Raw genomic sequence first — 15191 nt, 5'->3', positions numbered from 1 at the left:
ACTGACTCTCTGCTAATGAAGCTAGGTGATAGGGTAAGGAAAAGGAAACTCAGAGGTTTGGCTCAGAAAACAAGTGTATGTGAAGTTTATTAGAAAATACTCACATTCTCTTCCTGCTCAAGTAGGACCTTTCTGTGGGCTTCAGAGAGCTCACTCAACACCACCCCTATGGAGATAAATCACAGTAATCAGTCTCTCTCTCTCTCCATCACACACACACACACACACACAGAGCTGAACGACCTCCAGGTACATGTATCTGCAATATTCAACACAATCAACCATTTAATCAACCGCAACCCTCCCATGACAATGAATCCCAGATGGTCTTGTTTTCCAGTACACTCTCTTAGAGCAGGCTACTGTAATTAAAATGGTGCTCAACCAGCATGGATCCTGGGTTCATATTCCTCCCAGCATGCTCCTTCACACTGCAATCAAAGAGGGATTAAAAGGCAGTCACACAAGCCTACAGTAAAAAAAATATAACACTTTTTTTTTTTTTATATAGAGAAAGGATCCGCCCACAACACGCTTAGTCAAGAGCTATTTGTGACCTGCCTATCAGCATGCATAACAGATGCATTTGAACATTGAGCAGAAACACAAGAGTTCATTTGGCACTAACACAAGCCAATTTGCTCAGAAATCTGGACAGAAAAAACTTGTCTGGTTCCAGGGGCTTGGTGCCCATTCAGAAACGGTGGAGAGAGAGAAAAAAAAAGTTTTCCATGGAAACAACAGATAAGCTGTCTTTCTATCTGCCTCATTCTGTGTCACTCTGCACTGCTGGGTTTGTGCCATCATTTGGCCATATGAATCTTCAAGAGTCCATCCATTTTCCATCCATCTTTCTAGAATTATTACTAAGGAAGAAAACCAAACACAAACAACTACAAAAAAAACAAACATACATGCAAGCAGCATGTTATTTATATGTAGTTAATTTATATGTGCTGGCCTTGGAAAAACTCTTCACATAGTCAAAGGCTGACATTTTCTACTATATGAAGTTCTGAAACTGAAATATCCTTCTCTTTTGCCGGTGTCAAGCAGAAGAAACATTATAGCAGATTTCATTTCAATACCACTAACACACACCAAAGCGTCGATTGTCCAAAGGCAACTACTATTTCCTGATTTCATTTAAATTGAATTCAATATGCAAGTAATCAGCTATACAAATTATATTTTATATGGTAAACACTTTAACAAATAATTATATGTTTATAAAGGAAAAAGTGTAAGTCACACTAACATTGGTACATAAATAATAATCCCTGATTAATTCACTGTTATGTTGTATATATTTAATTTTTCTATAAAGTGATTCAAACTTTTTAGAATTTTGTCATCAGTGCAGAGCGTCTAAGCACTCTTCTCTGTTTTGATGTGACAGAGTAGAAGCATTGTGGACATTTAGACAGTCGGTATCTGATTACAAACTGAATGATGGCTTACGGTTGTTTTGCTATGGCACATATCTATACAAAAACATGTTCAAAGTGTGGCATTCACTGTGTTAGGAAATCACATTTACAGTAACTAGCAAGGTTTCACACATCTTAAGGTAAACTGATGGTTTTTCACTGTGGTGGTTAAATGGGCTCCTTACCCAAAGTTTTCTTTGCAGAAAGCCTAGGCACAATTATAAATTAAAGTATATCATGAGCCAAAAAAACAATTCAGACAATTCAGCCATAGTGACATTTGATGGGTTTTCCTAGACACCAAATATGTATGTTAATTTATGTGTAGCTGCAAATTCAAAATTTAACACTCCCTTCAGTGTTCTTTCTAAAACCACACCCCAATCAAATATCTATGATTCTAAATTGAGAGACCGAATGATTGGCAGGCAAATACACACACCACATTGTCCTAATTAGACCAGATCTTTTTTTTTTTTTTTTTTAATCGTGCTTACATAATCTTGGACACCATAAAGATGTAGTTTTTTCAAGCATATACTGTATTTTATTGTCAGCTTATAGCATGTAAGAATGACACCAAATATTACAAATCTTAAAAAAAATTTTTTTAAAAATAAACATCCCTGACCCTACCTTTAATAATATTTCCAGATTAAAAGTTACTAAAGCTCTACCAAAACTGCTTCGCTTTTTACCAAGTAGCTTATATTTAACCCATTACACTGCAAAATTATGGAGACAAAAAATCTACTGTACACTGATTAGAAAAAAAAGAACCTTGATACCTCCACCTGCCTCAAAATGAGTTACGAGACTCCCAAAGCTGGCAAAGAGAAACCGGTGTGTGTTGTGTTTTTCACAGCCCAGCTGATCAATGTGGTGATATATGTGGTGTGGTCCTAGCTCCTCCCATACACTTCTGCTGAAAGACACAGACCTGCACAGGTGTAAAATGTCTAAGTGTTCCTTTATGGGGAGTGTTTACTGTGTAATGCATCTCTATCTGGATGCAAAAATTACCCACAATGATGGATCCATCAATGGATGATTTTTTTTCTTTTCCCCTGCCTTCACTCACCCTCACTGGAGGATCATGTAGGCAATGTTCATGTTGGTTATGTACTTCATGAAGTCAGGAAGCAGCCTAAAAATAGTTGGCCTAACTGAAGTTTAACCCATGGTCGTTGGAACCCTATTTTGCATGCTTAAGAAATAAGTGATAAGGAATGTCTTGGACACACTCCCTTTCCTTCTCTTTTATAGATTCGTGCTGCCTACATTTACAAACCTTATTACATGCCTTTCAAGTAAAACAATGGATTACAAGTGCCATAAAAAGCAGAGGTATCATTTTGATGATAAAACTCCTCAAAGGAGTACTGAATTATTCGTACTGTCAAATGAGGATCATAAAAATCCTCTTGCACTGCACTACACTGTGATCCGAGTACTTCACCAGGCTCTCAGAAAAATGTGCAGCTAAGTATTTAGCAGAAGAATTCTAGATGGCACAACATCTCTGTGCTTTTAATCATTAAAAGCCTGAATTATTGCCAATGTGTCTGTGTGGAGAACGGGAGGAATGTCACATAAAACAAAAGCTGTGCATTATAATGCAACAAAATTAAACATGGCTAATTAAACATTAACTCTCTGACCAAGCTTTCACTGGTGTGAATCTAAAAGGGGTCTGAAGCATGGGGCTAGTCATTCTGCTTTCATGTGTCTTTGAATCCGGTTCTTTAGCACAGAGTAAAGGCTGTCTACTTGCAGGAAAGGGTTTACTTTGCATGTGCATGTGTGTTGCTTTGCATTTTCATCTCGTTTCAGAGACTGACACGGAAGGGAAGTGTATGTATTATTTTTTAGTTCCAGTGTAGTGTAGCCACATTTGTCTATTTTGGCACAATACTATTGTGTGCTTAGGAGAATCCCAGTAGCTGCTCTTGATTTGAGAAAGAGGAACTGTGGGCTTGAATTAGTTTATATGTTTATAGAGAGTCTTGCATCAAACTATACAATATGCCTTATCATTACACCCTTAGTGAGGTAAACACATTTTTATGGAAATGTATTCTAAAAATCTTAAAGGTGTTCAAACTTAAAACTTAAGGTGTTCAACTAACACTAATTTAGATTTAAATAAATTAGTTAAACTAATCATTTAGATTTTTTAAAAGCAGCTGTGTAACATGTATGTCCATTTAATTCGTCATTCCTTCATTCTTTCATCTTCAGAAACTGCTTTATCCTTGTCAGGCTCATGGTGGATACATGAGGTGGGAATACATCCTGGATGGGGCAGCATGCACACATACATTCACACACTCATTCACACCTAGGGGCAATTTAATGTTGCCAATCTTCCTACCAGCATGGTGTGAACCTCCATACGGACAGTAACCTGAGATCAGGACTGAACTGAGGACCCTGGAGCTGTGAGGAGACTTACAAACCAGTCTATGAAGAAGAAAAAAAATCCCCAATATCCCATTGCAAGCTCCATATAAATCACTGCAAAGCAATTTTTCCATTGCCAGATATTCGCCTTTATTTTGTTTGTTTATGGATTTGAGGAATACACACAGCTGACATCTAACCTCACAAATGTTGCACTTTAGTGCTGTGACTACTGTGTACTACTACTATGTTTTGATCACAGTGAGCTCACACCCATACCAATGTAATTTGCATGTAACTCAACCACGAAAGCATGAACTAACCTTAAAGAGAATGGTGTGTGTCCAAGTGTATGCTCAGCAGTTCTTTTATGGTTAAAAACTATTGGATGTGCTTAACTGCAACAGAAACTGGTTGACCAGTGTACTAGTTCATAGACTAATTTACAGCAAATTTAGACCAAAGTGGCCGCCTGAAATGTGACCCTGTGGTCATGTTAAGCACAGCTGGTCTATCAGATTGGCTCATCCTTGCTGGGTGTGTTTTCACTGCTGTCCAACAGCCTGCTCAGCTTAGTGCCGTTTAAACAACGAGAGACTAAAGGTCACCAGAACAGCCTGGTAAAAGCTTTCATTGTGGCACACGGGAAGAGAGAGGGAGGGTGTGTGTGTGTGTTTTCGTGTGAGTGTATATGTAGGGACGGTGGCCACCACTCCTTTCAATGCTATACAAATGACCCCAGTGGGGTGTGGGCACCAGGATAGGACACAAAGAAAGAAAGTCAACCAGGAGCAAAAACAAAACCTATTCTTTATCACAGGGCCTATTCTGAGTTAAAAATAAATATATACATGTATGTTCCTAGAAGGTGAGTGTTGATACGTGCTGACTAAATTTGACTGAGTATTGTTCTTGATAATAGCTCAATGATTATGAGAGATGAAAACAGTTAAGGAAGGAATAAAAAGAACGCCCACACTTGTAACTTGTTAATACTTTAGCAAGATTTGTTCCCCTCATCTTTTATTGCATATGGAAGCCCAGCATGAGGAATGTTGGAGGGGCTCTTGGCTTTACTAGAAGACCCAACCTAATCAGAAGCAAGAAATATGAAAGTCCAACTTTCTTGGATCAGGAACATTCTGCTCTTTTCCTTGTTACACTGCTTCCCCACAGCAAACATTACAGTACATACCCCTGTGATCATCTATGGTCTCAATAACACATTACAGTCAGTCAGTTATTCTTTTTCCATAAAACAGTTCCACTTATAGCAAATACAGTGCATCTGGAAAGTATTCACAGCGCTTCACTTTTCCCACATTTTGTCATGTTTCAGCCTTATTCCAAAATGGATTAAATTCCTTATTTTCCTCAAAATTCTACAAACAATACCCCATAATGACAACATGAAAAATTTGTTTGAAATCTTTGCAAATTTATTAAAAATAAAAAACAAAAAAGGCACATGTACACAAGTATACACAGCCTTTGCTCAATACTTTGTTGAAGCACCTTTGGCACCAATTACAGCCTCAAGTCTTTTTGAGTATGATGCGACAAGCTTGGCACACCAATTTTTGGCAGTTTCTCCCATACTCTCAAGCTCCATCAGGTTGGATGGGGAGCGTTGGTGCACAGCCATTTTCAGATCTCTCCAGAGATGTTCAATCGGGTTCAAGTCTGGGCTCTGGCTGGGCCACTCAAGGACATTCACAGAGTTGTCCTGTAGCCACTCCTTTGTTATCTTGGCTGTGTGCTTAGGGTCGTTGTCCTGTTGTAAGATGAACCTTCGCCCCAGTCTGAGGTCCAGAGCGCTCTGGAGCAGGTTTTCATCAAGGATGTCTCTGTACATTGCTGCATTCATCTTTTCCTCGATACTGACTAGTCTCCCAGTTCCTGCCGCTGACAAACATCTCCACAGCATGATGCTGCCACCACCATGCTTCACTGTAGGGATGGTATTGGCCAGGTGATGAGTGGTGCCTGGTTTCCTCCAGACATGACACTTGCCATTCGGGCCAAAGAGTTCAATCTTTGTTCAATCTTTGGTCCGAGAGTCCTTCAGGTGCCTTTTGGCAAACTCCAGGCGTGTTGTCATGTGCCTTTTACTGAGGAGTAGCTGCTATCTGGCCATTCTACCATTCAGGCCTGATTGGTGGAGTTCTGCAGAGATGGTTGTTCTTCTGGAAGGTTCTCCTCTCTCCACAGAGACACGCTGGAGCTCTGTCAGAGTGACCATTGGGTTTTTGGTCACCTCCCTGACTAAGGCCCTTCTCCTCCGATAGCTCAGTTTGGCTGGGCGGCCAGCTCTAGGAAGAGTCCTGCTGGTTCCAGACTTCTTCCATTTACGGTGATGGAGGCCACAGTGCTCATTGGGACGTTCAATGCTGCAGAAATGTTTCTGTAACCTTCTCCAGATCTGTGCCTCGATACAATCCTGTCTCGGAGGTCTACAGACAATCCCTTGGACTTCAGGGCTTGGTTTGTGCTCTGACATGCATTGTTAACTGTGGGACCTTATATAGACAGGTGTGTGCCTTTCCAAATCATGTCCAATCAACTGAATTTACCACAGGTGGACTCCAATCGAGTTGCAGAAACATCTCAAGCATGATCAGTGGAAACAGGATGCACCTGAGCTCAATTTTGAGTGTCATGGCAAAGGCTGTGAATACTTATGTACATGTGTTTTTTTTTGTTTTTTATTTTTAATAAATTTGCTTAGATTTCAAACAAACTTCTTTCACGTTGTCATTATGGGGTATTGTTTGTAGAATTTTGAGGAAAATAATAAACTTAATCCATATTGGAATAAGAATGTAACATAAAGTGTGGAAAAAGTGAAGCGCTGTGAATACTTTCCGGATGCACTGTATGCGAGTAATAATTTGCATGAAACAGAATAAACACTGTTCTTCATACAATGCAGTACAGCTCATCTATTGCTCATTTCTATTACATGTTATCGTTGTGTCCATGACATAAAAAAGTCTCTTGGTATGATAAAGTGAGCTTCACACACCCCAAGAAGCCATTATAATTAACCAATTATATCCAACTTTAACACCTGAACAAGACGTGTGGCCTGACTGCATTATTAAACTAAATTTCATTAGGTTACTACTACATGGTGTATCCTGTTTTTAATTGATGAATATAATTAAAATGCAAGCAAAGTTCCATGTCAGAGTGATGTTTTGTACAAAGATGTACACATGTTTCTTCCCTAATTTGATCACCTGCCAATTATCCACCCATCACCCAGCTCTTCCCTATCACACAACAACTACCAATCAGGGAAGGTGAAGGCTAACATATGTTTCCTCAGAGAGATGCGAAGCCAGCCAACCACATACTTTCAAACTGCTGCATCATGATCTACACTCCTCCACATACAGTATCTCACAAAAGTGAGTATACCCCTCACATTTTTGTAAATATTTGATAATATCTTTTAATGTGACAACACTGAAGAAATATATCTCATCTATCCATCCATCGATAGATGGATATGACTAATCTTGTATTCGTCCAATTAAATGCTCCCACATCCCCCACATCTGGATGCAAAGCTTTCTCTACTACAGTAGCAGCTCATTATGTTTCATTAGTGTGTTTTTGGTTGTGCATCTTCCCACATGCTATTCCCTTTTCCAACTATCCCTTGGGTGAAAAACAAAATTGTTGTCATTTGCATCTGTTTCCCTCACCAGCAGTGTATTGAAAAATACCTTTGCTTTATACAATACAGAAGAGTCTAAGGTCACTAACACTTAGGTCCATCTGTACAGTTGTAATCAAAGTGAAACTGATACTTTTGGTTCATTGGCTCTCCCACTGCATAGATTTTCATGAACAAAAAAGAACAAAAACAAAAAAACAAATTGGCTGATGGAAATGTGGATAAGGTTAAGGATGTAAACCTCACGTGAAAGCCTTGCATTCATTAACCATAAATATGGTGACAAAAAATTAAAACAAATCTATTAAGTATTTCCAAAACATAAATGATACATGGGCAGGGTGCCCAGGTATACTGTTGATAGCCCAAGCACATTTGGTTTTAAGATCCTAATTTTAAACTTTGGTCTGATAAGAATGGAGAGAGAGAGAGAGAGAGAGACACACACACACACACACACACACACACACACACACACACACACAGAGAGAGAGAGAGAGAGGAATTCATGATTTTGATCAAGTTCACTTGAAAGCAAACTCAGACCTCTCCCAGGCAGAGTTAGTATTCACATCAGCCCAGATGAACCACACTGAGGGATTCATGTGCAAAATTGCCAATCAATATAGTTCTGAAGGCACCTTTGCTGTCTCACAATCCATGGAAGAAAGAGTTTATGGTTTATATTGGGTACTTTATATTGCTAGGCAGCTTTCTTAGTGCGTTTTGTTTACAACGAAAACAAATAACAAATATGCTAGCTATGAAAAAGGTTTCTATATACCACTAACTAGCCAGTTAGTGACAAAAGATTTTCTGACTGATATACAGGCAGGTGACAGTTTATTAGAAAAATAAACCTGAATAACTGAGTGGAGATAGAGGCACTGAATTATATAATTAAGCAATTAACATCCTGCTTTGTTCTGTGGTATGTGGTATGCTAGAGCAGATCCAGCTGACCTTGATTTTGGATCAAAACGGAAAGATACAAATAAAAGAGTTCATTACTGGATATAGTCCCAAATCACTTTTGTAAGGTATATACAGGGTTTTATGGTAACCACTTGGTGGAAAAAGCCTGCTTAAGTTAAAATGTAGACAGTAGAGAGGTTTACATGCAGAAAAGTTAAAATTTGAAAAGTTTACTTTCTTTCCTCCTATTCTAGGAGAAATATGGAAACATATGTAAAGCAATTAAGATAATATAATACTTTATTAATGCCCAGATAGAGAAATTAGGGAAATATATGTGCTTTTCCAGCATCTACATCTACACTTAAACAGCTTGGTGGTTCTTTATATATGCACACTGCAGTTTCTACCATGACGAGCTTTACCATACTGTTTGAACACATCTGTACTGACTGACACAGGAGATCGTACATAATTTACAATTAATTTAGATTATTGTAACCATTAAATATATATATTTTTCATTTTTGGACATAAAAGTGCAATTAGTGACTACTGTCAGCTGAAATTTTTGTCATCACAAATGAATATAGTTAATTGATGTTACATTAACACTCGTCTAATGTTAGCTAAGTTGAACATACGTTGATAGATTTTATTTCACATTAATGAACTCAAAACATTCCGCATTTTTCTTGACTGAAACAAGGGCAGCACATAATTCAAGCAGGTAAATCGAGACAAAGCAATAGATTATTAATGCGAGATTCCTTCCTTCCTGTGGGATACATTTCTCTACCATGTCAATTTTGAAATGGTCCACAATCTTGAGGAGGAATCAGCTATATGTTTTTTTTTTTTTTATTGAAGCAAAAAAAAAAAAAAAAAAAGTTATCCAACACCTATCACCAATGTGAACAACTAACATCTGCCTTAAACTTAAAATCTGGTTGTGCTACCTTTAGCAGAAAATGCTTCACATATCTGGAGATTAGTCTTTTACTTACTTCTAGGACTATGCTTTGGTTCATTGTCTTGCTGCATAATCCAATTGAGTTTCAACTTACAGATTGAAGACTGTAAGTAGAGAGTAGAATTTTAGGTTTCCTCTCATTCATTAGAAGTTGCCTAGGCCCTGAAGCGGCAAAGCATCCACACACCATCACACTTCGACCCACCATGCTTGACTGTAGGTATGATGTTCTTTTTGTGGAATTCTGTGTTTATGTAACGGGGCACTCTTCCAGTTCCACTTTCAACTCATCAATCCACAGAACATTCTCCCAAAAGGTTTGAGGATCATCAAGGTGTGTTTTTGCAAAATTCAGATGAGCCTTAATGTTCTTCTGGTTTAGCTGTGGTTTTCGCCTCGTCACTCTTCCATGGATGCCATTTTTGCCCAGTGTCTTTCTGATAGTGGAGTCATGAACAGTGACCTTTATTGATGTAAGAGAGGCCTGTAGTTCCTTTGATGTTGTCCTTGGTTCTTTTGTGACTTGCTGGTTGAGTAGTTGCTGTGCTCTTGGAGGAATTTTGGAAGGTCGGACAATTCTGGGAAGGTTCACTACAGTGCTGAGTTTTTCCATTTGGAGATAATGGCTCTCACTGTGGGCTTTTGGAGTCCCCAGAGCCTTTGAAATAGCTTTGTAACCTTTCCCAGACTGTTGTATTTCAATCACCTTCTTCCTCATCATTTCTGTAATTTCTATCAGTTTTGGCATAGTGTGTTACTGCGCAAGACCTTTAACCAATTCCATGCTGTTCAAAAAGTTGTATTAAATGTTGATTTGACTGAACAGGGCTGGCAGTAATCAGGCTTGGTTGCGTCTAGTCCAACTGAACCTCATTATGAGGTTGCTTTTGTTTTATCTTTGATTTTGTTTTAATTTCTGAAACAATTTAGTATGAGATGTACACAAAAAGAGAAGAAATCAAATAGTTTTTCACAGCACTGTAAATCAGTTGTCAAATTAGTTTAAAATGATGTTATAGCATGATTTTATCAATTAAAATTGAAGATTATAATCTAATAATGTCAGTAGAGCTGCAACAATTAATCGATAAAATCGATAATAATCAATTATGAAAATTGTTGTAACACACGCATTGAAGTGTAAATACTAAAGTTGTGTCCCAAATGGTGTACTATACACTTACACTATGCATTATATACTATACCATCTGGTGTATAAATTTTATAAAAAGGTAATATCATCTCAAATGGAACACTTGCGTTTCTGTTTTTTTACTAACCGGAAGTATAAACTGTTTCCCAGTCAATGGTGTATGACGTCAAACGCACGTAATGCAACACCGCTACCTTTAGCAAAAAGCAGGGGAGCATTTTATATTAAACACTGTTTAAAAGACTAACCTGTAAACTTTGCAAAGCAGAGCTTGTGTAGCACGGCAGCACGACAGTGATGCACAAACACAAATGTGTTTATATCCAAAATGCTCCACTGTTCAAGGGGTTGGTGAAACTGGTGCGAGTTGCTTAAAAGATTTAGTTTAATTCAAGTTTATCATCATTATATGCTGTATTTGCACGCTTGCAGGGAAAAAAATAATCGCGTGATTAATCGATTATAAAAATAATCGTTAGTTGCCGCCCTAAATGTCAGCAATCTTCTACTGTACTGTTTTCCATCACCATGACAGCAATGACACAGCAACACCCTCAGGCTAAATCATGCATCATTATGAGGCATTGAAGTAACACCTCCCCATCCTTTCCCATTAACTTGCAGAACGCACACGCTTCCTGAAATAGAGGATTCTTGATAAGGTTTACTGAACATCAGTGAAAACTGATGCCAACCACAAGGAATCTGCATGGGCATGAAAGCATGGTGCTTTCAGACATCACTCACAGAACATGACATTCTGCAGTAAAACACCACATTCTGATTACATTCCTAAGATTACAGCGCTATCTGATATGCCACAAACTATGTCAGAGAGATATTGTATATGGCTAATGACAGCAGCCAGGAAGGGGGACAGGATTCCAGGATCCAAAGATAAATCAGCAAACAAAGTTCTGTGGAAAATTTCTGCACTTTGCTCCTTTCACTCTTGTACATAGCTGTGAAGGAGATACTCCTATTCTTGATGTCAGCATGGAGGGAAGTTTGGGTTGTTGGGCTGGTCAGTTTAACCTAGGTGGGTAGGTTAAGAATTTTTTTTGCCCCTCTAATTCATGACTGTGGAGGTGCCCAGGTCAGTGTCATCAATTTGCTCATGACTCTCAAGGCTATCCGGTATCAACTTTGCCACGTCACAGGAGCTCCAGTTTCACCTAGCAAGAAAAGCCAAGAGTCACGATGTTCCATTTACTGAGTGACATGGAGTGTAAGGTCTTTTATACAGGGGTTATCTGGGCACGCACATTTCTGCTGTTATCTCTGGCCAATACCATGTGCATTGTGTTAGCGGACGTTCTCCAATGTTAGTGTTTGCAGAAGACAAGGTCATGGAGGGAGGACGGCCTGGATTTCAGTACAACAGCTACTTTTGTTTGGTCTCCTTAAAGACTTTTGCAGCATGGTAGTCAAATCACCTTATAAACTGAATACAAAAAAAAAAAAATTGTATTCAAATGCATTTTAATTTTTACTGAGTTCTTAATATTATGAAAGACAATCATTAGCAGTAGCATTACACTGTGTTCATACTGTATAGACACCAGAAAATGAAAATTTCCACTTTACTAAACAAAAAATTTATCACAAACTTAATATTTCAGAAATTTTTATGTATTTAACCACAGTAATGTTTCCTTGTCAATTATTTTTCTTAGTCTTTCATGGATCCACAATAAATTCCACCATCTGCAACTCATCTTCATGCAGGAATCATTATTATTTGAGCCCTCTATAGCACAGGTCAAATCCCAAATGGCTTCCTATTCACTGTATGTGCTCACTACATAGGGTACAGAACTAGGTGAAGCATCAAGGGTCATTTGGGGCAAAAGGTTTAGCAATTATGAGAGCATACAGCTATATATTATGCAACACATTAGAATTATTAATTTCTTTTTGAATTGTCTACATTGGGGTTTGTGTCCCTCCTCCCAGAGTGAAATAACAGACTAAATTATCTACTGCATTTTGATGAACTATGCAGTGGTCTGATCTTTCATTCTTATCCAAATAGACACACCTTTGATTCTGCAGGCAGAGGTCAGCTCTTGCGTTGATGAAAAACTGACCACTGATACGCAACGTTTTTAGTAGCCTAGCATTCATAACCATTTTAAACGCTTCCCAAATCATGAAAGAATTGCTTTGGATGAGACTCTCAACAACTGACTTGGTATAGGCTGTATAACTTCGTGTTACTGTGTGTACACTGAGAGCCCATTAGTAAGAGAAAGTACTATAAATTAGCAGAGCACAATCCTAATCACAATAAAATTATTAAAATGGCTATTATGACAGCTACAGGTATAAAGTCACTTTATATTCAATTATAGCTCTCAAATAAATGAATGAGCAGTTGTATCACTTAGCATCTTAGATGCTCCCAAATACATAAATATAACTGTAAACTGGGAGGCTATGGCTCAGTTGGTAGAGCGAGTTGTCCACTAATCGTAGGGTTGGCGGTTCGATTCCCGGCCCACATGACTCCACATGCCGAAGTGTCCTTGGGCAAGACACTGAACCCCAAGTTGCTCCCGATGGCAAGTTAGCACCTTGTATGGTAGCTCTGCTACCATTGGTGTGTGTGTGTGAGAATGGGTGAATGAGACACAGTGTAAAGCGCTTTGGATAAAAACGCTATACAAGTGCGCCATTTACCATTTTAAATGTTCCCATATTTTATATATTCAAACCGCTACTGCAAATAAAATAACATGTGACCCTGCGTGTGAACATAAATATCTGGGGTTGTAGGAAAAACAACCCCATAGGAACTCACTCATCCCACGTTAACTTAATTTCAGTCTGAATGTGAGAGTTTGATCATTCAGGAGAAATGTTTCACCCAGAGACACAAAGCTCCACGTTGTTCTATAGACAATAGATATACTCAGTTGTATTCTCAGCATTTTCTTAATAGGACTAGTTTATTCGTAGATTAAGTATATCTTTTAATGTGTCTTTATACTGATATAACACAGCTTCCCAATCATGGTCACCTCACTCTGCACTGATTAAAGGCTGTTCATCAATCAACACTGCAGTATGGACAGACGGACACACACACACACACACACACACCAATCTCTCTTTTTTAGATGAAAAGATTGTCAAGAAATATATCCTACAGTATTAGTACTGCCTCAAACCAAACGAAATGATTTAATAGAAAAGCCATTAAAACACAAACTTTGTTGCTCTTGGCTCCTATTAGAACAGAGGTTCTCAACCTTTGCAATTAAAGCCCCTTATATTACAGACATATACAGTAGAACATATCCAGGTCTCATGTACAAGTCAGGAACAAGTCTGGATTTTAGAAAATACCTGAGTGTATCTCTATTTATAAGACTACAATAAAGTCAGATGTTTTTAAGCACACAAACACCATATACAGGAGATGACTATAGGCAGATCATATGTTCAAAACTACAATTCTATACAAAACATTCCAGGAGGACAGAACTGGCTATGATCGCTGGAGGGGGAGGGAATGACACACTCCTGTCAGAGTAACTCCAGTCAATCACAAACATCAGTTAGCTCATGTATGCAAAGGAGGACAGCTAGCATCTCCTCCAAGCGTGCCTTATGATGTCGCTTGAGCAACCATTTTTGCCTCACATGTTACGGGAAAAAAGTTAACTTTTGTTCTTCCACTGATGGTAGCTGTCATGCTATAGGGAATTGACAACTAAGAGTGAAAAGGTTCAAATGAAAAGAAAAAAAAAAAAAAAAAATCAGGAGCAGTCATTTTGCATGGCATAAAACAATTGCATTATGTGCCATCTGCCATTATGTAAGTACTGGCACAGGCTCAGTTTTATTCAGCCAAGTTAAGGCTGTCAGATTCAAGCTGAACAGAAGGAAAACCAAGGCCACGTTGACTACAGCAACCTCACCACTCAAGCTCATTAAAACAACACCATAACTTAAGGGCAAAATTGAATCATTTGAAAAAAAAAAAATTGCTGAATGCAAATGAGTCATGATATTTGCTAATTATAAAACCTAGCAGCACTGTTCTTTCATGTAGTCTGGTGTAAGAGCCTGGGAGAAATGGTTCTTTGATGCAAGTTCAAGAGTATGCTTTACTGGCAAAACAGCAACTGAGTAAATATAGTATCCAATTTGAGGAACTTGCTGAACTTGTACAAAACTTGCTTAACTATGGTGTTCTAATGCACATAGTCTCATACTGTGTACTCCTGGTATATCTCGCTATATACAACTCAATAGTAAGTCTGAGTGAGGAAACGGAACCTCTTTCACAGTACATTAACAAAAGTGAACCGCTTAGCAAAGGACACATAAGGTGAATTTTGCAAAATGATAATGGAACCACAGTCTGTTCGTAATTACCTACATACTGTACCAAACCCACATCGGTGTAAATCCAACTCCTATTACACAATTCAAAGAAAATACAGGCACTTTAAAATGTAAACAAATGCACGTCCAGCCCATGCTTTTTTCCACTTAGACTTAACTTGCATGCTCTGGCATGCTATCTGTAAACAAAGCAATCTCAAAATGAAATCAAATGGAAAGGAATATGATAAGGCTGTCCTGCTTTACAAACAGGAATGGGGATCAGAGGTATGTCAG

At 38.4% G+C, this 15191-nt stretch overlaps 1 protein-coding gene across 2 annotated transcripts in view; it reads right to left on the bottom strand.

Moving 5' to 3' along the window:
- Positions 1-15191, bottom strand: part of baiap2l1b (BAR/IMD domain containing adaptor protein 2 like 1b) — a 52557-nt gene that overhangs the window by 24383 nt on the left and 12983 nt on the right. For both annotated transcript variants that reach the window (XM_053612773.1, XM_053612781.1), the window contains exon 4: positions 105-166. In XM_053612773.1, the coding sequence (XP_053468748.1) occupies positions 105-166 (62 nt within the window). The remainder of the gene's footprint in view (positions 1-104; positions 167-15191) is intronic.

This window comes from Ictalurus furcatus, chromosome 2 (genome assembly GCF_023375685.1).
Source record: "Ictalurus furcatus strain D&B chromosome 2, Billie_1.0, whole genome shotgun sequence".
In the NCBI taxonomy this organism is placed as follows: domain Eukaryota; kingdom Metazoa; phylum Chordata; class Actinopteri; order Siluriformes; family Ictaluridae; genus Ictalurus; species Ictalurus furcatus.
The sequence above is the reverse complement of the archived record's forward strand: the minus strand, read 5'-3'. Positions and strand labels throughout refer to the sequence as shown.